Source organism: Mesoplodon mirus (assembly GCF_964341445.2).
Source record: "Mesoplodon mirus genome assembly, chromosome: 4".
Taxonomy (NCBI): Eukaryota; Metazoa; Chordata; class Mammalia; order Artiodactyla; family Ziphiidae; genus Mesoplodon; species Mesoplodon mirus.
Genome location: NC_138979.1, coordinates 2,290,879 through 2,314,998, shown reverse-complemented (window position 1 = coordinate 2,314,998; position 24,120 = coordinate 2,290,879). Strand labels below are relative to the sequence as shown.

Sequence of the window (24,120 nt, the reverse complement as noted above, 5' to 3'; positions counted from 1 at the left end):
GGGGTACAGTCATACCAGGAGTAAAGAAATGACACAGCAACAGAATCCTGGTAGCCTAGACTAGGGTCCCCAGACTCACTGGCTCAGGGTCACACAGCCAGTCGGCACCACGGCTAAAGTTAGAGTTTAGGTCCGAGGACACTCAGTTTTTCTCTCTCCGTTACTACGTCAGGCTCTTTAAAAGCAAAGCCAAGTGTGCTGCACCCCAACTGGCCACCCAGTACGCAGAGGAGCAGGCCAGCGTCCACCACAGAATCCACTGTGAGAGTGGTAAGAAGCAATGACCCTCAAGGAAAATGTCCGTGGGTCACTGTCCTCCTGGGATTAGGTGAGCCGGTCCATCCTGGCTCTGTCTGTAAGTATAGTTAGCAAACCCTTAAGTGGCAAGCCAGATCAGGCCAGGCCGTGAATACCTTTCAAAAAAGATACAAACTCAAACAAGCCGTACTTGACCTTAGAGTTTTGAGGTCAAAAGTGTATTGATCTGGGAGGAATCCTAACCTGCTCGGCCTTAGAGGCCAGCAGCCTGGGGGAGCAGGAGAATGAAGCACAGCAGCTTCAGCAGGCAGGCCATGGGGCCCCATGGGAGGGGGTGACCCACAGGCCCTGCTGCCCGGGTGGGATGCCCAGCACCCACCCAATCCCCAGAGGACCCCTCTCTCTCTGGCTGACACTCACCACTTCTCGACCCCAACTCAGAGCCTGGTCTTCTACCTCCTTTCCACCCCAGACCAAACATCACCCCTCCCCTCAGACAGAGTTCTCAATAGCCACACGGTGGTTCCAACCCCTCTCGGATTCAGTGTCCTTCCCGTAGCATCCTTACCTACTGCAGAAGGACTGGCCTGTCCCTAACGCATCAATCCCCCGGCCACCAGGAGGGGACGCCAAGGTGCTGAGGAGGAGATGCGCCCTTTCAAACTTTCTGCCCAGCCCTGAGACAGCGGCCTTCTAAACGGATGGTACCCGAGGCCACCCTTGCCCACCAGCCCAAAGGGCTGCTATTCAGACAAGCACACAGCAAAGCTGGACATAAATGCAAGTTATTATAACATGAGGGTTTACAACTTGGAGAGATGTGTGTGTACAGTGGACCCTTGGGGCACTGACGCCGGGTCATCAAAAATCTGGGGTTAACTTTACAGTCAGGCCTCGGTACACAGGGTCCCTCTGTATCCTCGGTTCCCTATCCGCGGAGTCAACCGAGCCTGGGCGTGCAGGCTCACACCCTGTAAGGAGGCGCTTACTGAAAAGAATCTGTGTATCTGCGGCGCCGCGAAGGTCAAACCTGTGTTGTTCAAGGGCACCAGCACAGTCCCCGGGCAGGAGCTTTTTCATCCCCATGGTGATGCTGACACCCAGCCCCAGCCATGATCCCGGAGGCAGGTCATGAACCATACCAAACCTCAGTTTTCTGATCTGCAAAATGACAAGGCCACTCTCTTCTTGGCTCACCAGACCGTTCTGAGGGCCAAATAAGTACAGGGAAAAGCGTAACTCGCACACAAGTGTGAGACTGCGTTTATCGTGCAGCGATGGCTCCTTTGTGGCTGAAGGGTTACCTGCCCGATGAAAAGCTTTCACCTTCTTTATTCACTGTGACCACTAGACCGTTCCTGATTCCCTTCGTATCACTTGGGATGTGACTCTTGATTTCCAAAGTCACGCCCGCTTTCTATCACCCAGACAGCTGTCTTCCAGGAAGGGACACTTCCATTGTCATCCGAGTCACTGACAACAGCAAATGTTATTTTATAGAGTCCCAAACGTGGAAACACAATTCCTGAGGGCCTAGGATGCACTGGACACTGAAACTATAATAATGAATGAGACACGTTCTTTGCTCTCGAGAAGGAGCTCACTGGCTTGCTGTAGAGACAGAGGGAAAACAGGTCGTTGAAGCATGGCACACGCATGTACACCGACGGGAGCTTGCCCCTCCCCATAGTGTCATAGCGCTGCGACGGGAACAAGGACAGGAGGAGAGACGGGACCCTCACCCAGGGTCTCAAGGGGTCAGGAAGGCCTCTGGAAGATCGCTTCTAAGCCAAACAAATCCCTCAAGGTAGAGCTGCACTGTGAGATCACCCTGTTAGTAAGATTTTCCAGCCAGTCCATGTAAGAAATTTTTTTCTTTGCTACTTTGTCACCTTGTATCAAATAGTCATAGTGGAACATCTAATACAGAGCGGTCCAGTCAGCGCAGGTACCTAGATACATTCTCAGGGAAGGAATCCCAGGACACAAGGACAGAGACAAAGGAGCCCACTTTCAGTATCTTTTTCATTCTATGACTATCTGAATACCATTAATGCAGAGAAGACATTTAAGATAAGGACACACGTGTTAACAGGACAGTCCATCAGGGCCTGGCTGCCTCTGAAAGTGGGGAGTTCGTGGCTGGGAGAGTCCTCAGTGGCGGTCAAGGCAACGGATTTGTAAATTCTGTTGTTTTTACAGCAATCCACTGAAGGTGTGTGTACACACATTAGTCAAAACTTGAAAGGAAAAATATTTACCCTCACATCCTGACGGGTGCTATAATATTTTCTATTCTATTTTCACTTTTGAAAAATGCTGGTCACCACCCACTAAATTCAGTGCCACACTAAGCGGTCACAACCTACCGTTTGGAAAGCACTAATGTATAAATCAATCCTGCGCTGGTCAGGATGCTGGACTAGATGACCCCTGAAATTTTGTCAAGTTCAATGATCCCATCAAGTTATGAGAAATTCCTTAGTCTAACAAGTTCCTTGTTCTGTTCTCAATAACAAATGCACCTCTTCTATCCTATCAAAAATTTCAAGAAAAGTCACAGCAACTAAGTGAAGCTACTTTCCTATTCTTAAGAGCATAAGATGAAAAGAAATAAATCTCCTTAAGGGAAAGTACAGTCTCCTGCTTCCTTCCTCTACCTGTGATCTACCTGGGGCTTGAGACCTGAGGCCTTGGAACACAGCATCACTGGTTGATAGATAAAACCCAGTGTAGCAGGAGCTAAGAGGGCCACCAAGGAACCCTCAGCGTGAATTGGACCTGCAATGCTGCCACTTTTATTCTTTTTGGTTTGAGAGAGCCAGGAAGCAGCATTTTATCTCTTTTGAGTTCACCATGGCTCTTTTCATCTTTTCCTACTATTCTCTGCCCCATAAATTGCTAGAGTTAAGTCCATCATTTCAAAGACAAAATTGAGAAACCAGTTGAAAAACTCTATCACCCCAATAAAAACCTGATGGCCTGGTAAAAGGACCATGTATCCTGGTGGGTCTCCTTCTCTGGGTGGCGTATGTTCAGCTGTTTCTTCTCATCTCACGTGGAAGCTGCCTGCAGACTTCCACCTGATCAGAGCGAAAACGGAGCAGGTCAGAGAGCTTTCTTGGCAGAAGGGCCTAGCTTTCCATCCTGGCTTCTGCCTGGTGGATGGCCTTTACCAAGTGACTTACCTTCCAAGCCTCAGTTTTCTAATCTGTAAAATTGATGGATCGGCCACTTATTCCAAAGAAAAGCGTGTGGCTTCTAGTAGCTATTAGGATGTCAGGAGAGCAATTTCTACTGGACTTGGTGGCATTGCTCAATGTCACCAAAGAGAAATCAGGGCCCAACCTGGCCACCCGGCTCAGAGAACTTCTCACCTGTTTATACAACTTGAGTTGAGCGACACAAGCCATTTGATTAAAGCAAACTTTGTGGGACAGTATATACAAAGAAGGAAAACCGGATTTATAACAAGTCTCTCTTTTTTTTTTTTTCTTTTTTTTGCGGTACCCGGGCCTCTCACTGTTGTGGCCTCTCCCGTTGCGGAGCACAGGCTCTGGACGCACAGGCTCAGCGGCCATGGCTCACGGGCCCAGCCGCTCCGCGGCATATGGGATCTTCCCGGACCAGGGCACGAACCCGCGTCCCCTGCATCGGCAGGCGGACTCCCAACCACTGCGCCACCAGGGAGGCCCAACAAGTCTCTTTTCACAGAAGAAAACTTTTGTGCTGAGTGTGCAACAACACACCAAAAACTAGTTACACTAAATGCAAACTATTGCTTCCCCCCCCTCTGTTCTGTTATTAAGATGCATACTTATAAGCATCAAGACTCCTAAAATAATCGAAGAAACAGTGAAGGAAATAAAAGACAAGGAACCCTGAGCGGGGTGAGAAGACTGAGTTCAGCCCACAGTTCTCCTGTTCACCTCGACAGGACTGGTTTAGATTAGATTAAATCCATGAGATGAGGCCCAAAGAGACATGCTTACGGCACACAGGCTCTGATTTACGTGGTTTAGAGGGGTGGGCTGGGAGGGAGAGGAATAACAATGCTGAACAGCTCGGTTTCCCGGGTCGGGTTTTTGGGTTGATTCATGACATCACTAGGTTTATATTCTATTACTTTTCTTCCCCTCGAGGATGCCTGGGCTAGGTGGTAAGATGCTCAAATACCCTCCAGGAGATGCAGGACGAATTAATCACGAACATCTTCCAATCTGTGGTGAATTTATCCCCCCGCCACCGCTGCAATTAACTCTCTCTGCACAAAGCAGAAGGAAGAGCCTGTTCTACAAGCTCAGAAGAGCAGCACATGAAAGATACTAACGTCATCCATGCCCGGAGCAGCTGCAACCTGCCAGCTACTCGCTAGCCGCCTGGCACACTTTGTTTTCTGCTCCCAGTAAATGTCCTGCTGTGGATGTGAATGTCTCCATTTTATAGACAAGAAAACTAAGGCTGAGAGTCCAAGGTGACACAGCCTGTAAGCACAGATCCAAGGGTCAAACCAAGGTCTGTCTAGCTTCAAAGCACGTGCTACTATTTTAGGCTCTAAATTTCCTTCCTTAATAAGCAACAGAAGTTTCCTAATTTACCAAATAATGCATAAATATAAACAAGGAAGGAGAGAAGGCATGGTGGCATGAAGATGAAAAACTATATTTAAAAGGAAAAAATTCTTATTTATTCTCTTGGACTAGGATGGCTCTTCGAGGCGATACTTCCCTTGTACGCTGAGCACACACACCACACACACACACATGTACACACACACACACGAGGGCTCATGCCTCGCTGATGGCAACGTCTTGATGGCCATACTAGCCCTGACTTCTAAATACTCAGTAACACGATTCATTCACAAATACGCCGCACGATGCTCTCTGACCTTCAGCAGACCTCTTCAATTATTTTGGGTTCCAGGCTCTTGGTTGGGGACCTGGAGTTCTCATGAAAGCTGCCACGTGAAGCTGAAAAGCAGACAAACTGCACGTATGAGAAATGGGAGGGGAGCTTGTAACTTTCAGAAAAAACTAAATTCTAAGAGAAAAAAATTATCTACATAGAAATAGCCATGCTTGGGACTTCCCTGGTGGCGCAGAGGTTAAGAATCCACCTGCCAATGCAGGGGACACACGTTCGAGCCCTGTTCCAGGAAGATCCCACATGCCGCGGAGCAACTAAGCCCGTGCGCCACAACTGCTGAGCCTGCGCTCTAGAGCCCACGAGCCACAACTACTGAGCCCACGAGCCACAACTACTGGGCCTGAGCTCTAGAGCCTGTGAACCACAACTACTGAGGCCTCGTGCCACAACTGCTGAAGCCTGCGTGCCTAGAGCCCGTGCTCTGCAACAAGAGAAGCCACCACAATGAGAAGCCCGCGCACTGCAATGAGGAGTAGCCCCCGCTCACCACAACTAGAGGAAGCCCACGCGCATCCCAATGCAGCCAACGCAGCCAAATATAAATAAATAAATAAATTTATTTAAAAAAAGAAAAGAAACAGCCACCCTTATCTGCAACGGTAATAGGATCCGGACTTAAATGAGCGGACAGTGCGAAACCACAGAAGGGTCTGGTCAGATAAAGGAAAGGCGCTTTACACTGACCGTGGCAGGAAAGTTAAGGACTAACGTGGTCAGAACAGGACAGACGTGAGGACAAGCAGTCACAAGCCCCGCCTTTTGTACTGTGCAGGGGTGGTAGCAGAGGGGATAAGGAAAAAGGGGAATTAACGAGAGTGACTTTGACGGGAAGGAGTACCACGGATTTTGGTCTTGGTGACTAAGGTGATGGTCCTTCCATCAGGAGAAACACAGAAATCGGAAACAACTCTCGGCTGGAGAAGATGACAGGCCATTCGATTTTAATGTAACCAACTTATTCCTGCAAAACTTCTTTGTGCCCAAATCATTCTCGAATGGCTTTTCATCAGAGTTCTTGTCCTTTCCAAAGAACCCGAGTGAGACCACTTAAAGCCACCTTACTCTGCGGCGGGCTTCTAAGTTCTGTAAATATCAGCCGTACCCTTTATATTCAGGCTGAAGGGACGGTGAGGTTAGGAAAGCACTGATAACAGCCCATCAGCATTCGAGCTTGAACTTGGGTTGTCCACCCCCTCGCTGTAGGGACGGATTTCCATTCCTCCACGTTGCTCAGTACCCATCTGCTGTGCGGAACCAAGCCTGAGACGATGCATAGGAGAAAAGGAGAGAACCTAGGGGTTTCAGTCTTCTCCCTAAGAAGTAAATTAAGAAGACTGAACTAGAGGTTCTTCGGGGTCCTTCTAGCTCTAGAAATCGCCCCCCTCTCTAGCCTCTTCTCCCCTGTGATGGGCAGCGTGCATGTCTAAGTCAGCCGGCCCCGGGGAAGAGAATACAGCTTGTGGCTCTGACACAGAACAAAGCTAACTGGGTCACAGGAAGATAGACCCTCTGACCTTGGCCTCGTAAGTAGCACCCATACAGAGGCCAGCCCAGAGAGCAGAGCTAAGCGGCCACACGCTGAGAGGAGGAGGAGGAGGCAGATAAGGCCAGGGGGTCTACCATCCAGCACCCTCCCTCCCCGAAGAGCCCGAGCACAGCGATGCCCACTGACTGCAACTTGCTTTGCACTGGGTGGGCAGGCCCCGCGCTCTGAGAACACAAAGACACACAAGCCCCGCCGACACCCCCGCCTGAGGAGCTCCTAGGCTGGGAGGCGTGACTCCAGTCATGGGCATTCTCATCACTAGAGGTCGAGCCTTGCAAACGCATTTTACCTAAACAGACTCCACTGCCTCTTTTCCCATTTATAAAAATGTTCCGTCTTTTCATATTGATGGTTAGCAGGCTCCGCTAGACAGTGAAATGAAACAAAATATTAATAAACTCATGAAATCAACCAGCACTTTTCTGCCTTTTTAACAATTGCCTAGCACTGAAAACTAAGAAAGAGACAAATACCCAATTAAAAATATGAAACAAATGTTCGCCCTCACCTGTGATCAAGGATACGCAAATTAAACCCAAATGCCACTATTCACTTCTCAAATTACTGAAGCTTCTAGAAAGCAATAGCTATTGTTGGTGAGGGCATGGTGAGTGAGCTGTAAGGGTTCTCCTATTTGTGTATGAATGTGTGCAGGGGTCTGTAGGTAAATGCTATTTCCCTTCTTAAAAGTGATTAATGTTATAAGATCTTTAAAAATCTGAAACCCTATAGACTAATAACCTCACTTCTAGGGGTCCATCCTAATGAAATCATCCAAGATACACACAAAGTTTTATATAAGGATACTCATCCAAGTTTGAATTATGATAACAGAAAAAAAGCTAAACTAAATGTTCATTTAAGGGATGGTTAAAATTCTGGTGCATCCACGTGGTAGACTATAATATGCACACAGGTGTATAAAATGATGTTTTCAGATATATAATGGCACAGGAGAAAATGCTCCTGGTACCATGTTAAATAGACAGTTTACAAAAGCCTAGATTCAGTGCATATAATACAATTTCATTTATATACATACACACACACACACACAGTGTGGGGAAGAGGAAACATACCAAAATATCAACAGTGGTACTGGATTCTGAGTTTTTAAAAAAAAGTCCTCATTTATACTTTACTGTATTTTATGATGTTCTGTCATGAAATGTATTAGATTGAACCATATGAAGTTTTGTGGGTAAAAAATGGTCAAATATTGGCACTTTCTTATACTTTAACTTATTATTATTTCATCATCAGGGAAAAAACACCCTTAAAAACAAAAAGCTACATAGGTAGGATTAGGAAAATGTACCACTGAAAACGTACTGCATATTTGGAAGACTCAATGAGCATAAAAGTGACACAGAAGAAAAGAAAAAAATGAATAGTAAATTACGTAAGGCTCAAAGGGTCTAGTATATGGTATTTGCATCTTATCTGCTACAGATATACTTAGCCTGATTATAGTAGGCTCAAAATCACGTTCTGCTGACAGAATTGTATGTAAGATTACAAGTAGCATTCTAAAGGTCTCGATGAGACATTGTTACTCTTCTAGAAAACCTTCTCAGTTTCATTTGCTGACATTCCATCCTTAAGATGCAATTAGTCCCTCAAATTGTTGGCAGTTGACTGTAAATATTTCTTCAACTGACAATTTTTTGGTCAAATGTTATGATTAATATATAACAAAGTACTTTCTTTAAACAAGAGGTGAATAGCCAAGACACAAAACAAACCAGATTGAGGCATGTTGCTAGCTGATGCATGGATTTTTATTGCTCTCTACAGCTTTTTTTTTTTTTTTGGTGTTTTTTTTTTGATGGTAGAGCCATGTATTTTATTATGAGCAAGAGGATTGCCATTTCCCTTTCCAGTCTTAATAATTAAATAAAGAGCTCAACAGTTTAAGTTCTGGGACAGTAAGTTCTCACACACTGTCGTCACCACACCACAGAGGGATGACCAGCTCTGCCAGGACCCTCAAGTGGTGAAAATCTCCTTAGACATAAAAAGCGCATTGAATCTGGGAAGTCACAGTTTTTAGTAGGGCAACCATCACGGAGTTAAGTTTCTTCAAGGTGACAAACAACAACAACAACGAGATGGAAAACTTGGGTCTGAGATCAGAAGGTTCCTGGAACACTAATCTTGCTGGGTTGGGTTGGTATTAAGGCACTGATTCAAAAAGAGAAGAAAATAAAGTACCAAATATTACAGACTTTATTTTTTTCATAAATATTATCTCTTCTAACTTCTGTGTCTCTTCACCCACAACTTGTATGAACACACATACATACACATTCACACACACACACACACACACACATCTTCTCTTTCACCTCTAAATTCTGTCACACAATTATTGCTTTGGAGACCTCACCCATTTGTAAGAGACCCTAAGTACCTCATTAATATTTCCAAAAGATTAGCAGTCATTAAGAAAAGGACTGAAATTGGATAAGATTTTCTAAATCTTCTGGAATTGTTGGCTATTTGCAAAAACAACTGTTAAAACTTATAATACGTTAGAATTAAATTCCACTATCATCACAGACATCAAACTCCACATACAAAGATTCCTAAAGTAGTCTATTAAACGTATAACACACTCGTTTTGTTTTGAATAAAAGAGCCAACATTTTAATATTTAAAAATGTTAAAGTTTAAATTATTTCATATAATTCTTACATTATTTATTTTCTAATTACTAAAGTCATATAATGCTATTCTAGAAATAAACGCTGAAAAATTCAGCATTTAAGTAAGAAGTAAAAGTTCCCCCAAACCCCACTGTGTCAAGAGATAAAACCATCTGGTTTCTGTTTCTCCAATTAGTCTTCCTATACACAGTTGCTTTCTCTCTCTCCCTTTTCTTTCCCTCCTTGACATATGTATCTTGGTGTGTCTTTATAATAGTATCTAAATTCTTAGACTTACATGCAGAAGAAACAAGCTGAATGAGAAAGCTCTAGAGAGATAACCAAAAAGCAGCAAACTACAAGGATATTTAGTGGTCTGAGAATAAGGCTCTGTCAGTTGGGCCAGGCTGTTCCCAGCTATCAATATATTACCTTTAGAAAGTTTCTGGAAAATATATTTAGTTAAAGAAAGTTAAGGTAATAAGCCAAACTAAACAAAATATCACAAATTCAAAACAAGATAATTGAGGTTTTAGCATCCGGACGGTTCCGGTATTTTTCAATAACATGTAAGGTTTAAAGACTATATCAAAGTATTGGAGACTGTTCTAGCCCCTCTGGGCTGCTGGCTTTAGCAAGTGAGTGCCCCTTTAGTGAGGGCTGCATTCCTTAAGTCAGCCCGCCCTCGAAACAAAGCACAATAGCAAGGTTTCAACGACTGAGATAACACTTCCCATCCAAAAGGTGAACAACAACATCTGCTGAAAAACCAAATAAACTGCAGTAATGGGTTCAGCCACCGGCCTAGAGGATTTCAGAGACGTAGCCCTTGCTTCTCAAAATAAAACCCACAACAGAACAATTGTTTCAATCCAACGCTCTGCGTTCTAAACTCTCTTTAGATTCATTAGCGAGAAGACCCGCCAAGCTCATTAACAGAGAAACGCTGGACTCTGAACAGCCCGGCCAGTGTTTGCTGTCCTCCCAAACTCGAGGGCTCTCCAGCAAGGGGCTGCAGACTGCCGGGCTTTCTTTACTCATACCATTTCTAAGATTTAGTTTTAAACTGCATTTTAAAGATTAGAGTCCAAGGATCTTTTCAAAGGTTTTTTTTTTTTTAACTGAAAAATTGGTCCTTATTTATTCTCCTTGTGTACCTCCAGTCGTCAGTTACCTTTTATAGCTAAAATTTTACGGCCCAATGTCTCTGGAATCTGTGACTTACTCAGATGCGTTACTGGATAACTCTGATTAGCCTGTCAAACCCTCCAGAGCGTGTGGACACTCGGGCATTTTAAGTTATGTTCCAAGGAGGTGGAAAGACAAAAATTCTTTTTTTTTTCCTTTCTGGCACGGGATTCCTCCACCCACCCAATCCCCCTAAATCTCTTGGGCCTGCCAAAGGCCTGACCTTCCCATCTCTGCAACGGCGGGTGAAGTCTGGAGGGAGGGAGGCCCAGCAGATGAAGGCCTCTGTTCAACAAATATTTGCTCACCCCTCTAGCGGGAGGGAAACCGTTTGCTGCACGCTGCCTGCCCTGAGTAACACTTGGAGCCCTTCAGGAAGCTTGTTCAGCTGGTGGCCAAGAATTAGACACGTACTATCAAGGTAAATATAAAGTCCAAACCCACAGAGCATTACGGAAAACCGAACGAAGGTACCAAACTCCCCACTTCACACGAAAACCAACACGAGTTCCTCGAATAGAATCTGCGTGGAACTTCCAAACAAACTTACACTCGCCTGCCCTGCTGGACGGTCTTAATCCATTCATCTTAAATTCTAAAACTACCTGACATACGGCAACGTTTCCCTAAAGTTTTGCCCACTCAGACGACTGCGTCTGAGATTTTCGCCCAAGCGTTTCTGGCCGCCTGAATCCCTGTCCCACCCCCCCTCCCACGAATCCCCTCCCATCGTCCAACCCGCATCTCAGATCCCCGGGATACACACTAGCGAAACTGAAAAGACGAAAGGAAGACCTCCGAGTTGTGTGGTCCGCAGGGCTCCGCTCTCTCCCCAGCAGGCCAGGCGTCTAGAGCCGGGGCGGGAGACGCAGCACGGGGTGGCCAGGGGCGGCAGGGGACGGGCGGGGGTAGGAACCCGCCTAAGCTAGATCCCCGAAGCCTTCTGCCCCCGGAGAGCGCGTACGAGCGAGGGCTGGGGCGCGGCCAGGTTGCGCGGGCGTCAAGTTCCCGTTTCCATTTTTTCCTTCGGTAGTGAAATCACAGCTGCTTTTCCAAACCCCTAGGAGAATCCCAGGCGCTCGGCTGCTCTGGCCCGTTTCGGGGGCGAGAGCGGCGCCCTGAGCCGTAGGTCGGGCGTGCAGGAAACCCCTGGCCCTCGGGGGCGAGCCGCTGGCGACCGCGGGTGCGGGGCGCGGAGGGTGCGCGCGGAGACCCGGGCCCGGCGGGCGGGCGCGCTGCAGACCGCACAGGGAGCTGGTCAGCCAGGCGCACGGCGCTCTCGGGCGGGGCCCTGCCCTTCTCCCCCGCCCGGTTTCCCTTTCCCTCCTCCGCTTCACCGCCGGCAGCCGGGGGCCGAGCCGCCGCGGGCACTGGCGGCGATCTGCTCCCTAACACCGGCGGCCCTGATCCCCCGGCGGCGGGCGCGCGCGGCCGGGCGGATAAGGCGCGGCGCCGGGGGGCCGTGGGAACCGGGACCTCGGGGACCCCGCGCAGCGGCTGTCAGCTCAGAGGGTGGACACGCCCGCGAAGGCGCCGGACCCGGCAGCGACCCCCGCCCTCCGGGCCCCCCCGCGCCGAGGGGCGACACGCGCGCCGACGCCAGCCGCGGCCCTCGGCGCCGGCCGGGCAGCGCGCGCCCGGGGCTGGGCACCTGAGGGCGGGGACTCGCGCTCCCAGCAGAGCGGCGCCCCCCACCCGAGGCCGCGCGGCGGGCTGGGGAGGGCGCCGACCCGAGCCGCGTCCGGGCTGGAGAAGTTGGGGGGCGAGCGCGGGAAGCTGGGGGCGAGGCGCCGTGGGACCAGACCGGATGGGCGGTGGGAGTCAGGAGGGGCGAGGGACACTGGGACTTACCGAGCGGCTCCCTCATGCTGCCCCGCGCCGCCGCCGCCGCCGCCGCCGCCGCCGCCGCCGCCGCCGCTCCGGCCCGCCGGGGACCAGCGCGACCCGCCCCGCTCGCTGCCGCCGCGGCCGAGCATGCCCGGAGCCGCCGGCCGCCCCGCCCATCGCCCCCGCCCACCCCGCGCTCCGCCCCCCGCCCCGCCCCGCCCCGCCCCGCCCGCCTGGCGGCCTCCGGGCTCTGGTCTCCGGCCGGAGGGCGGCACCCGAGCGGTGGACGCAGAGCCGAGGGCTCAGGCCTCCTCCTGCTCCGCCGAAGGCACAGGTGAGCGGGCCACCCTCCCCTCTCTTTCCTGTCCCTTTGGTTTGGGCTGCTTCAACCCTGTGCGAATGTCCACTCACACACACACACAAATACGTATCCACTCACACACAGAGCCACACAGAGATGCACACACATATATTCACACACAGATGCACACACACACATACAGCCACACACAAGTGCACACAAACACACTCATACACACACACTTTCACAAAAACAGGCACGCAGGAAAGGCGTGAAGAGCAGTTGACCACAGCTTAGTGTTGGGATCTGCTTCTTTAAAAGCAGACCCCTGAGAGTCTTCGCTGGAGGCTGCCAGAGCCCTTACAGGTCAGCGGCTCCGTCCTGTCTCCTGTCTCTGACGGATGAGGAAACTGAAGCCAGGAGGAGGTGGAGCTCAGCGGGATGAGCATTTACCTGCTTCCAGCCCCCTCCACCTCTCTTGAAGCAGTGATCAGGCTGCTGCCAGTTCTGCGGCGGCAAAAGTCCTTGTACTTTGGAGGGCAGAGAAAAGACAAAGTGTTCAACTTTGCTGATGAGTCACAGAGAGGGAGAGGGTATTGGCTAAGTCAATTTCACTGAGGCAAAGATGGGTGGGCGGAGCAGCCTGGGACCCCTGCAGAACGAATTTTTAGGTAAACGTTCAGCCCCACTATGGATTTCGGGCTCTGCTCGTTGCCATCATACCAATAATATCTAAAGTCGTTTGTACTCTCACCACGGGCGGCCCCAGTCTGAGCCCTTCAAATGCATTATTTGCTTTTAATCCTCACCATCGTCCTCTGAGATGGTGGGTCTCAGGGAGGCACCACAGTTAGCAAATCTCAGACTCTGGCCCAAGACTCTCATTCTGAACCCTAATCACAAGGAGTGTGCAGTCTACGAGAGAAAAAAAAAAAAAAACGCCAAGCACACCAGTGCCGGGAAAGAAAGAGAATATGATCAAGGGCTGTATCGTGCATTATCCATAGTGCATCCGAGGAAACCAGGACCGGGAGATGGGAGCACACTGCATGACCAGGGGCTCAAGGGGCAGACGGCTTGGGTCCTGATCTTGGGTGCTTCTGCCACTTTCTAGATGTGTCACTTCACTTCCGTGAGCCTCCATTTCTTGTCTGTTGAGATAGGGACAACGACAGTGCTCACCTCATAGGGAAGCCATGAGAGTTAAGTGAGATAATGCCTTTTTAGCACTGAGCTGGCACATGGTAAGAATGCAGAAATGTTAGCTCCTACCACTAACACCTGTCTTAATAGTGCTCTGTGGGAAGGCTTTGCGGGAAGCACCCTGAAGGCCTGCTAGGTTGCACTTAGGCAAAGAGGAAGGCGATCATCTCCGGGCTGGGAAAATAAGATGAGAAGAAAGCAAAGAAAATAAAATGTAGAGGCTTTTCTGGGAAATCGCAGTTATATACAGCAGTGACATTACTTCTTGTTATAAAAGCATCTCTCAGGGATAGACGGCTTCAATGACACACCACTCCCATTTGTCCCCAATTTGTCAACACAATGAAATAACTTTTTTGGGGTGTGGAAACATCTACATGTGCCCAGCAGTACACATATGCACACACACGAAGCCAAATGTTCCCGCAAGATCATTTATCAACCAGCACATTGAGATCAGGACACGGTTCCCCATAGAACAACGTTATATTGTCGGGTTTCTGGGTCAGCCCCACGGAAACTTCCTAATGTAGCTGAAATGCTGTGAGGTTGCAGCAGAAGACAACACTGAAGCAATGGGAGAAACAAACTCAACCAACCCACATAAAGCTTCTTCAGAAAGAAACGGTTGGAGCAGAAAGGTAGGGTAAAGGCAGCTTTCATTAGAGGGAGGTACCGAGACCGCGATATTGGAGATGCCGGAGAAGATGACGTCACGATTTCCAAGATGCCTGTGGTTTCCTGACACTGCCTCTTTATCACGACAGCCTCATTCAGAATGTTTGCTTTCCCTCTTTCTTCAGCACAGACACATCACTGGCCCTGCTCTAATCACGGCCATGACTCAGGCCGTTTCAGAAGAACAAGCAGAATGAAAAAAGGAGGATGGGGCAGTGGGAAGCAAGGAAGAAGGTGGGAGACTTTTCTGCAGATGTGGGGACACCGCTGTGAAGAGGGAGGAGGGCAAGATAGAAAAGGCACATGAGTACGAGGGGCGGGTGTCTGAATTATAAACGGAAGAAAACAGAGGTGAGCGGGAGCATGGTGTTTCCCCAGATGAAGGTAAAAGCTGGGGAGGAAATTCCATTGCGCCCATTTCCCACACTGGTCACCAGTACATAGACCAGGGGTGGTGGACAGATGTGCGAACCAGCTGTGTAACCATGTGCGTATATGTGGTCTTCTGCCTTTTATATACGCACGCACGTATACGTGTATACGTATGTTTGTTATTGTTTTTAGAAAAAAAGGCAGGTCTCTGTAACTCAGAAAGCACCTGCATAGGTTTTATTTTGACCACAGAGAGAACCCCTTTCCCTCCCCCCATCACCTCCCACTCTCAGTTTGGTGTAACTTAACTCCCTCTCTCTCTCATCTACTTGATTTTGGGAGATTTAAACACGGGGGGAAAAATCTGTCTACTGCTTATGCAATTGTGAGAAAACAAAAAATGTGGTTTAAAGCAACCTTGAGGGGGACCCTGTGCCAGGATCCAGCCCCGGATGCCCGCGCGTCTCCGCCTCTCTCCGAGTCCTGGAGAAGAGATTTCACAGACTCAGGAAGGAACTGGATTATTGAGTCATCAGGGCAGATGTGCGATGACCAGAGAGAGAATGCTTAACGGCCTTCTTAAGGAAAAAAATAATAAAAGAGGACAAAACCCTTGTTCCTTTGACTTGCTGCTTTTATAAGGACCTAGAAACCCACCCCACCCCGTCCTTGCTTTAGGGCCTCGGTGATGACCTACCACAAGGTTTCTTTTAACTTACTATTTTTTGATGTTTTTCTCAGTCTGTAAAAACACTACCAGTTCTCGTTTTCTAAAAAGATTAATGTTCTCGATAAGATCTTGAAGTCCCTCTTGTTGGCTTGTTCTAGAAAGTCAGACAATAATAGTTATACAAAAACTAGAAAGGGTTTTATGGCGACAGGTGCTAAGAAAACTTGTTTTTAGACCTCAACATAGTTTCTATTAATTCAGATGCTATGCTGCATTATTAGTTTTAACCAAGAACTAGAAATCTGTTTTCCCAAGTGTACTCCCTGGACCACTTACTTCCAGATCAACTGGGGGGTTTGCCTGAAAGCCAGATTCCTGGGCCTCATTGGACACAATCCGAATTTCCGGTTGCTGCAGTTGAAAGCCTGGAACCTGTACCTTCGGTGAATGCCCAGATACTTCGCATACACCAGAAGGTTTGAGAAGCAGGGAGAGAGCACAAGAAACAGCACTCGTGTGTCGAGGGCCGAACGGACTGATTGGCACATAACAAACATTCACAGAACAGCAGCCATCGTCATCATTACATGATGCTGGCGGATGCCCTGGGGGAATAAAGTGCATTGGGTGTCTGTTAACGGCAGACTTAGAAGACTGGGCACCACCCCCCACAGAAATTTGACAACCCTGGGGATTAAGAAAAAGGATGACCAATGTATTTCAGTCCTAAACCTTCACTCTAAGGAGATTGAATCTGCATGGTTATTGCACGAGAAAAATTATTTTTCATTGTTTTCTCTTTGTCCACTTTCTCCTCCATCAGGCCACGCACTTGTGGGAAAGCCTCTCGGCCTCCCTCCCGAGCCCTGCCACCTGCCCCTGGAGCAGAGATGCAGTTCACTCCAAGCATCCCCCGGACTGCGGTCTACAAGTCTTTGCCAGATTCATAAGGAAAACGCAATTTTCCTGTCCTCCGGGGAATGACAGTGGCTGGCTGGGAGCACCTGGGACACGGGAGATACAGATGTGGCTTTAGGAGGACAGTGACGTAGGCCAGCACCGCAGTGTCCAGACACAGGCACAGGCACTCTGGCCTCTTCTGCCGACATCTCACACCAGCTGATTGAGAAGCAACCAAAACTAAGTATTTTCTTTAACCCTGTGTGACTTTTAAGTTAAAAAATGGGAGGGACTTCCCTGGCAGAACAGTGGTTAAGACTCTGTGCTTCCACTGCAGGGGGCACGGGTTTGATCCCTGGTCAGGGAACTACTATCCCGTAAGCCGGGTGGCATGGCCAAAATAATAAAATAAAGTTTAAAAAAAAAAAAAGGGAGATACGTGAACAACTATGAAACAAGTTGATTATCAACACTAATTGCAAAAAAAAAAAAAAAAAAAAGCTCCCATCAGGGGAGAGAATAAGATATCAGGCTTTTATTGAGTAGGTGATGGCTAGCATGCAAAAAGGACACCAAAGTGGGAGAGGTAAGACCTTCCTTTCGTTTCGTGTTCGTTGTGTGCCAGGCACTTGGCTAGGCCTTGACTTAAGCTCTTCCGTGGATTCATTACCAGGGTTGGATGATTCTGAAGGAGTGATTCAAGTCGAGTGCTGAAGAGACTATAAATCCCCCGTATAAGAAATCTTTCCACATCTTTGCTTGTTTGCCTTCATAAAACTCCCACAGCATTTGGCATAAGCTGCTAGGATAGCATTTATCATGATATACCTGGATTTGCTGTGTAGCCTACATATTTAGTTCAGCTACTGGATTCTGAGTTCCTGATGGAAGGGATAGGCTCAACCCTGTCCTAACTGTGTTTTCTTAGGTCCCATATTTATCTGTTTGTCATCCATTAATCACAGGGCCAAAGCACTGGCCTCCGTTGTTTATAACTCTTCCGTGATCTGGAGTCCAGGCTGTAAACAGCCTCCTTATCTAACCCTCACACGCCAAGCCAATGCTTTCCATGCCCTAAATCAACCCAGACAACAAGGGACAGCCCTGATGTCCCAGAGCCCACCAGAGTCATTCAAACCAGCCAATCCCAAGCTGTCTCCCAGCCCTGTCTTGCCTTACCCACAGAGACCCCAGTAAAAGCTGTGGCCTCTGCTTTCCCATCACTCCTTTCTGGACCCCGGTGGACACTGGTGCTTCCCCCCATGGCCCTGCATGCCGTGGCATGCCTCTCCTTTCTAGGTGATCTGTGAGGGACATTAAACTTTTCTGTCAAAGGCACTGACCTCTCTGAGTTGTCACTCACTCACCTTTATAAATTAAGACCCAAATCAATCCCTCTGTTTACCACACCCAGCTCCATAGGGTTGAACTGAATTGTTGAATATCTCTGAATATCTCTGAAAATGGCCACCTAAACTCACATTGTGCAAATCCTGAGTTATAATTCCTCACCATATGAACAGGGTAAAATCAATGAGCAGAGGGCTGAGCGTCACTGAAGGAAAAATGACCAACACTTTCAGAAAGTGCCTAGGTTTTCTCAAATTTTTGGTCTATTGGTTTTCAGTTTGTTTTGAGTTTTACTTCTGCTATTTCCGTGTTCTGTCTTAAACCCAGCCTACTGCTCCTTTGTTTATTAGTCTCTTAAGTACCCAGGTGATTGATTGATCCACTATATCAATAAATATAGATATAGATATATCACATTGCGTGCCATTTGGTGTCATCCCACAAAAATTAAATTTTCTAAAAGCAAATAATGTAAAACATGCAAATAAGAGAGTCAAGGAGAATAATTAGTGGTTTGTAGAAAGCATCTAATAGACATGAAGCATAAGTCTGAGAAAAGAAAATCAATCATTAGTGAAAGTCAGCTTTTCATCAGCAGTGGTTTAAAAATAACAATAAGAGTCCAAACCCAGTGTCTCATTTGGCTGGGACGATAGTTAGTGAGCTCCTGGGAAACACCTTAACTCTTGCAATATTTCCTTTGTCACCCACTGTCCCCTGGATAAATGGAAACTTAGTCCATTGCTCGAGGTCACCACTGAGAAGTCGCCCCTAATCTCAGCATCTGCCTGGGCCACAGCCTCTGTCCCCGCGTGGGAGCCCACAGCAAACCTCCCTTGGAGAGGATGAATTGAGTGAAATCTTCAAGTCAACAGGGAGCTGTATGTACTTTCTAGTTTTCTCAAACTAGTGAATGCATTAATTCTTTGTCTCAATATTTTTACAGTCTTCGCTATAGTTCTTGATGCCTGGAATGTGTATTAGAACTTTTGCTGAAACCACCAAATACCTGAAGGTTACCATAACTAACTAGTCACAGATGTAGTATTAAATCCACCCCTATTTTTTCTCCTCTCTACACAGCATACGCTGGAGCCATAATATTATACATTCTTGGAACAGATGCTATTCATAAGCAAAACTAATATCTTTTCCAGAGAACACTGCCTGATTTGTGGTCAGGGCCCACCTGCTTATCAGTGGGCAAATCTACATATGAGGTTATGATGGATTTTATATGTGGAAGGGTTAATTTAAAATGTAGAACATTTCCTAGTTACTGATTCTCTGCTGCGAACTCACAATAAGTTGTTCCATTATAATTATTAATTTACTTTTACTTTTACTTTCCCCAGCTTTCCTAATGAACTGTAGCATGAACAGGGCACCAGCACATGGAAACAGAGATGGTAACAGAGTGAGGAATATGAGGACTAAATAGTCTAATGTTGAAGCAACTGCTGGAGGGCGAATCTGACTTTCAGCCATTTGATGTACAATTTTAAGGTGTTTTTAAATTGAAGTCGAGTTGATTTACAATGTTGTGTTAGTTTCAGGTATACGGCACAGTTATTCAGTTATGTAATACATATACATATATGTGTATATATATATATTCTTTTTCAGATTCTTTTCCATTATAGGTTATTATAAGATATTGAATATAGTTCCCTGTGCTGTATACTAGGTCCTTGTTGTTTATCTATTTTATATATAGTAGTGTGTATATGTTAATCCAAAACTCTTAATTTATCCCCCCGCTTTACCCTTTGATAACTGTAAGTTTGTTTTCTATGTCCATGGGTCTATTTCTGTTTTGTAAGTAAGTTCATTTGTGTTGCTTTTGTTTTTTGTAAGAGTCCACATATAGGCGTCATCATATGATATTTGCCTTTGTCTGGCTAACTTCACTTACTATGATCATCTCTAGATTTTAAGGTCTTAATACCTATGTTTAAGGGAATATATTTAAAAGTTAAAAGACAGGGCTTCCCTGGTGGCGCAGTGGTTGAGAGTCCGCCTGCCGATGCGGGGGACACGGGTTCGTGCCCCGGTCTGGGAAGATCCCACGTGCCGCGGAGCGGCTGGGCCCGTGAGCCATGGCCGCTGAGCCTGCATGTCCGGAGCCTGTGCTCCGCAACGGGAGAAGCCACAGCAGTGAGAGACCCACATACCGCAAAAAAAAAAAGTTAAAAGACAGATAGGTTTTCTTAGATGTAGGTTTGAAACTTTAATATAAAGAAAATAAGAAGGAGCCCCACAGATGCCAGTACCTCAGTGCTTTGGGAAAATAAAATGCTCTCTTCTTTCTAATAGAGTTGGCTGACCAGAGGTTAGTATCATAAAAACTTACATGACATTTAAATTAAAGGCCATGAAACATCTTTAGTGCACAGTTAACTCCCACTGCTACTTAGTAAAGTATATTTATTGAGCATTCCCATTTTCTAGGTTGTGTGCTACACTTTGTATTCCACGCTATAGTAGAGACACTATTTTTACTAATATCTCAAAATAAGCACATGCTTCCTGCAGAACCTACACACACAAAGGCCTCCTTCATCACACCAGATTGTAAGCTTCTAAATGACAAGATACCTGATGACAACTACCATTCACAACAGAAACCATTAAGGCTGAAAATGTCACCATCTGATTTTATTAAAGTAATGGGCCGTTTGAAAAAAAAGAAGTGAGTAGCTGTCATTGGCTAGGAATCCAGAGTTGGGGCTCAGAAATCTGCGTTTTACATAAGTTCCTTGGTTCAAATGAGCAGCAAAGTTTAAGAGCCACGGTTTGCAACATATCCTGGAATTAACTTGCTACTGACAGGTCCTCTTAGTAATGCTTCTTCACTTGCCCTGTAGATCTCTTTACTTACAAAGCCACTGGCTGCCCGGTGTGGGGAGCGGATGCGTCCACAGTGACACGCGTCCCAATTCCCCTGCTTGTCAGGCAGTGACATAACCTGAGGGTTTGGGTTGGGTCTTCAGACTGCCAGTTATTGATTGGGTGTCTTTAGGGAAATCACTTTGTTCTCTGAGCCTCAGTTTCCTTACAGGATAACAAACCACACTGTGGTTACACGGACCAAATGAGATCTTTTATGAAAGCATTCAGGACAGAGTCAACGTTCCGTAAATGTTAGCTGTTATAAATGTTGAAGGCTGCGCCTTTCCTGGGGCTCCCGTGAGGGTGAGTGAGAGAGATGGAAACTCCTGGCCATTACACAGTCTCAACAAGAGCTCCCAGTGTCTTCAAGTTCTGGGGACTAAATGTAACTGCTGAGCACAGCCCCTCATTTGTTGAGAACCAAGGGAGAAACTTCTTTCTCTTCAGGCAGCCGTCATTTTAGTGCATTTTGCTTTAATGTGTTTCCCAAATATTGTGTTTTTTACAAATGGAAGGTTTGTGGCAACCCTGCATTGAGCAAGTCTATCGGTGCCATTTTCCCAACAGCATTTGCTGACTTCGTGTCTCTGTGTCACATTTTGATAATTCTCACAATATTTCTAAATTTTTCATTATTATATTTGTGATGGCGATCTGTGATCAGTGATCTTTGTTATTACAACTCACTGGAGGCTCAGATGATGGTTAGTATTTTTAATAATAAAATGTTTAATTAATGTATGTACTTTTTTTACACGTAATGCTATTGCACTCTTAAGAGACGTGTAAACATGACTTATATATGCGTTGGGAAACAAAACAATTTGTGTGACTTGTTTTGTTTCTATCTTCAGTTTACTGAGGTGGTCTGGAACTGAACCTACAAGATCTCTGAGGCCTGCCGGGATTCATTTGCTTGTGGTAGGAAAAACGTTACAGAGATATTAGGTGATTAGCAGATTGTAGGGACTGTTCCACTTAGCCTCTTAATTGAAAGGCAAGACTGTGATTTCCTTCCTTCCTTCCTGCTCTGCAGAGAAGAGAATGGTATCTCAAAGAGCATTGCACTTTTAAGTTAAAACAAAGGTTTTAACTAAAGCTACTGAAATATCATAATGAATTTAGTTAAAAGACTGTGCAAGGCAGGATACTTAGAGCTACCTTGATTCTGCCAGGGGTCCCAGATACCACAAGATCCCAAGAGAACACTTTAATGAGAGGACTCTTACCTACTGTAAAATGTAAAGGAAGGCTCAGAGCTTAATCTGAGCATGTGGCTCCGTGTGTGTGTGTGTGTGTGAGAGAGAGAGACAGAGAGACAGAGAAAGAGAGAGAGGGAGAGAAGAGGGCAGTAAAAGAACTAGCTTTCAGGATTTAGAAAAGTAGTTTTAACCCAATGACGACAGAATGGAGAAACGTGTTAGAAATCTTGACAAAAGTACTGTGGACAAAATAGCTATCTGAGTCTAAATCAAGTGTACTCTGAAGCATCCCTGATGGGGGTCAATCTGCATGACTTTTCTTTTGGACATTACCACATAGTGTACCTGTGGCTAGGACATTACTGCACTGACCTTTCACCCTTTTCTTCCAAATTCAGTGGGAGGGCACCAAGCAGGCAACTGGCCAAGATGAACCTAATGTGACCATATTATAAACTCACTGAGGGAATTCCCTGGCTGTCCAGTGGTTAGGACTCCACTCTGTCACTGCCGAGGGCCCGGGTTCAATCCCTGGTCGGGGAACTAAGGTCCCAGAAGCCGCTCAGCGCGGCCAAAAACAAGGAAAAGAAAAAACTCACTGAAAGTTTCGGCAATTTCAAGTTCAAGTCCTCTTTGTGTGTCTTGAGCCAGATTCTCTGGCCTGGACATTCAGAAGAGCCAGCCTGGCTATGTGGCCTGGCTTTTAAACGTTCCCAGGTGGATCGTGTCTCACCTCACATGTGAGTGTGTCATAGCAGGGGTAGCACTGATGGGCACAGCTCCGCATCCACTCGGACACACAACGGCAGTGATTTCCGGAGATCTGCAGCTGCCATGATCCCCACAGGGGACAGGAATCCAGGAAGGGCAGAAGCCATGACAATCCTTGCAATCCTCAGAACAGGGTTGTGGTGGAAGGTGACAGGGCAACTGTTAGCTCTGCCGACCCCCCCGGTCCCTGTCCTGTATCCATCCCATCCCAACACACCATGCTTTCAATACCTGCTGAGTCTTAGGAGGCTGACTCCCTTTCTTCCATTTCCCACATCCAACTAATTTTTAAAGGCTTTACTTCTTTTATTTAAATCTGGATTTCACAAGCAGGAAATCTCTATAGACTTCTAGGAGCCATCTTCTTCCATGGGGCAAAAGGCCCTGGAATCCAGACTGGACCGGGTCAACGTGGCCCTCCTCTCTGAAGGAAATAAATGGGCTTTGGGGATGGAGGATCCAGTGCAATTATAGTTCCCACCGATACCAAGAAAAAGCCCACAAAACAGACTGTTACATGCTGCTTTCAATCTGCTTTTAGGAGGATTCCTTGGGAATAATGTCCTCTCCTCATTAAACCCATTAGCCTGGTGACATTTCACACAGTTTTATCCCAGCTCCAGGGAATGGCCTCATTGATCTAATCTTCCTGTCAGCAGCAGTGACACTGGGCAATTGTTATATAATAAGTGACTAAGGAGGGAAGGTGCCCAGGGTTGGCTCTGACTTTGGTGGATTTCGAAGCAAAGCTGTCCCCTTAACCCACTCTAGAAACTTACATTTATTCCAGAGAAAAATTCTTGCATCCAATGAAGCCAATGTCACATCAGAAACACCAAACACTGGCAGATGCCAACCTGCCAGAACCATGCCATCAGATTATGGAGCGGCACAGTGGAAAAAGCCAGAGTGAGTGGGAAGGGAAAAGTGCACTCGAAATGAGGGCAGTTTGTCTTTGTTTCTCTAGTATCTGCTAAAGGGGGAAGACATCCCTTGGAAGAATTAGAGGAAAAAGCAAAGAGCTGTCATGCCTCCGTTTGCCCAGCCTGCCAATCCTGCATCCTCATTTCATGAGAACACGCACTTCCCAGAGCTGTCATTTGTTCTGAATCTTCTCCACTGAGATGACAATTGGAGTTAGCCTTATGCTTCCTGGGGCAAACGTGTTTTCACTTCTAATTTAGCAATATGGTTCACGCAGGCACTTTTTGAGCATTTGGTACCCACCCCGAAATCTGACAGAGTGATTTCTTTCTAGAGTTCGCACGCCTGTGTTTGCGTTTTATCAGAATAGCTACACTGCCCAGGCGGTCCTTGATGGCAGAAACCACAGCTGGGGCCGAGTTTCAAAGTCAGGTCCTCCAAGACTGTGGAGCTCACTCCGC

General features: G+C 46.9%; 1 protein-coding gene and 1 long non-coding RNA gene across 9 annotated transcripts in view; one reads left to right on the top strand and one right to left on the bottom strand.

Moving 5' to 3' along the window:
• Positions 1-24,120, bottom strand: part of JCAD (junctional cadherin 5 associated) — an 83,121-nt gene that overhangs the window by 24,397 nt on the left and 34,604 nt on the right. For 3 of the 7 annotated variants that reach the window (XM_082618210.1, XM_082618211.1, XM_082618206.1), the window contains exon 1: positions 12,421-12,561. The exons of 1 other annotated variant lie outside the window; for it this stretch is intronic. In XM_082618210.1, coding sequence (XP_082474336.1) covers positions 12,421-12,545 — 125 coding nt within the window. In that variant the 5' untranslated portion in view covers positions 12,546-12,561. Of the gene's footprint in view, positions 1-11,335; positions 12,033-12,420; positions 12,562-24,120 lie in introns of those variants that run through there. 3 more of the 7 variants (XM_082618208.1, XM_082618213.1, XM_082618214.1) reach the window with 3 other exon arrangements.
• LOC309802572 lies at positions 12,645-22,065 on the top strand. Of its 2 annotated transcripts, XR_014293832.1 has the most exons (5): positions 12,645-12,730; positions 14,704-14,812; positions 16,444-16,764; positions 19,226-19,376; positions 21,617-22,065. It is a non-coding gene; the product is annotated as an uncharacterized lncRNA (long non-coding RNA). The 2 variants fall into 2 exon arrangements; XR_014293833.1 differs by lacking the exon at positions 21,617-22,065 and having other exon boundaries at positions 19,226-19,439.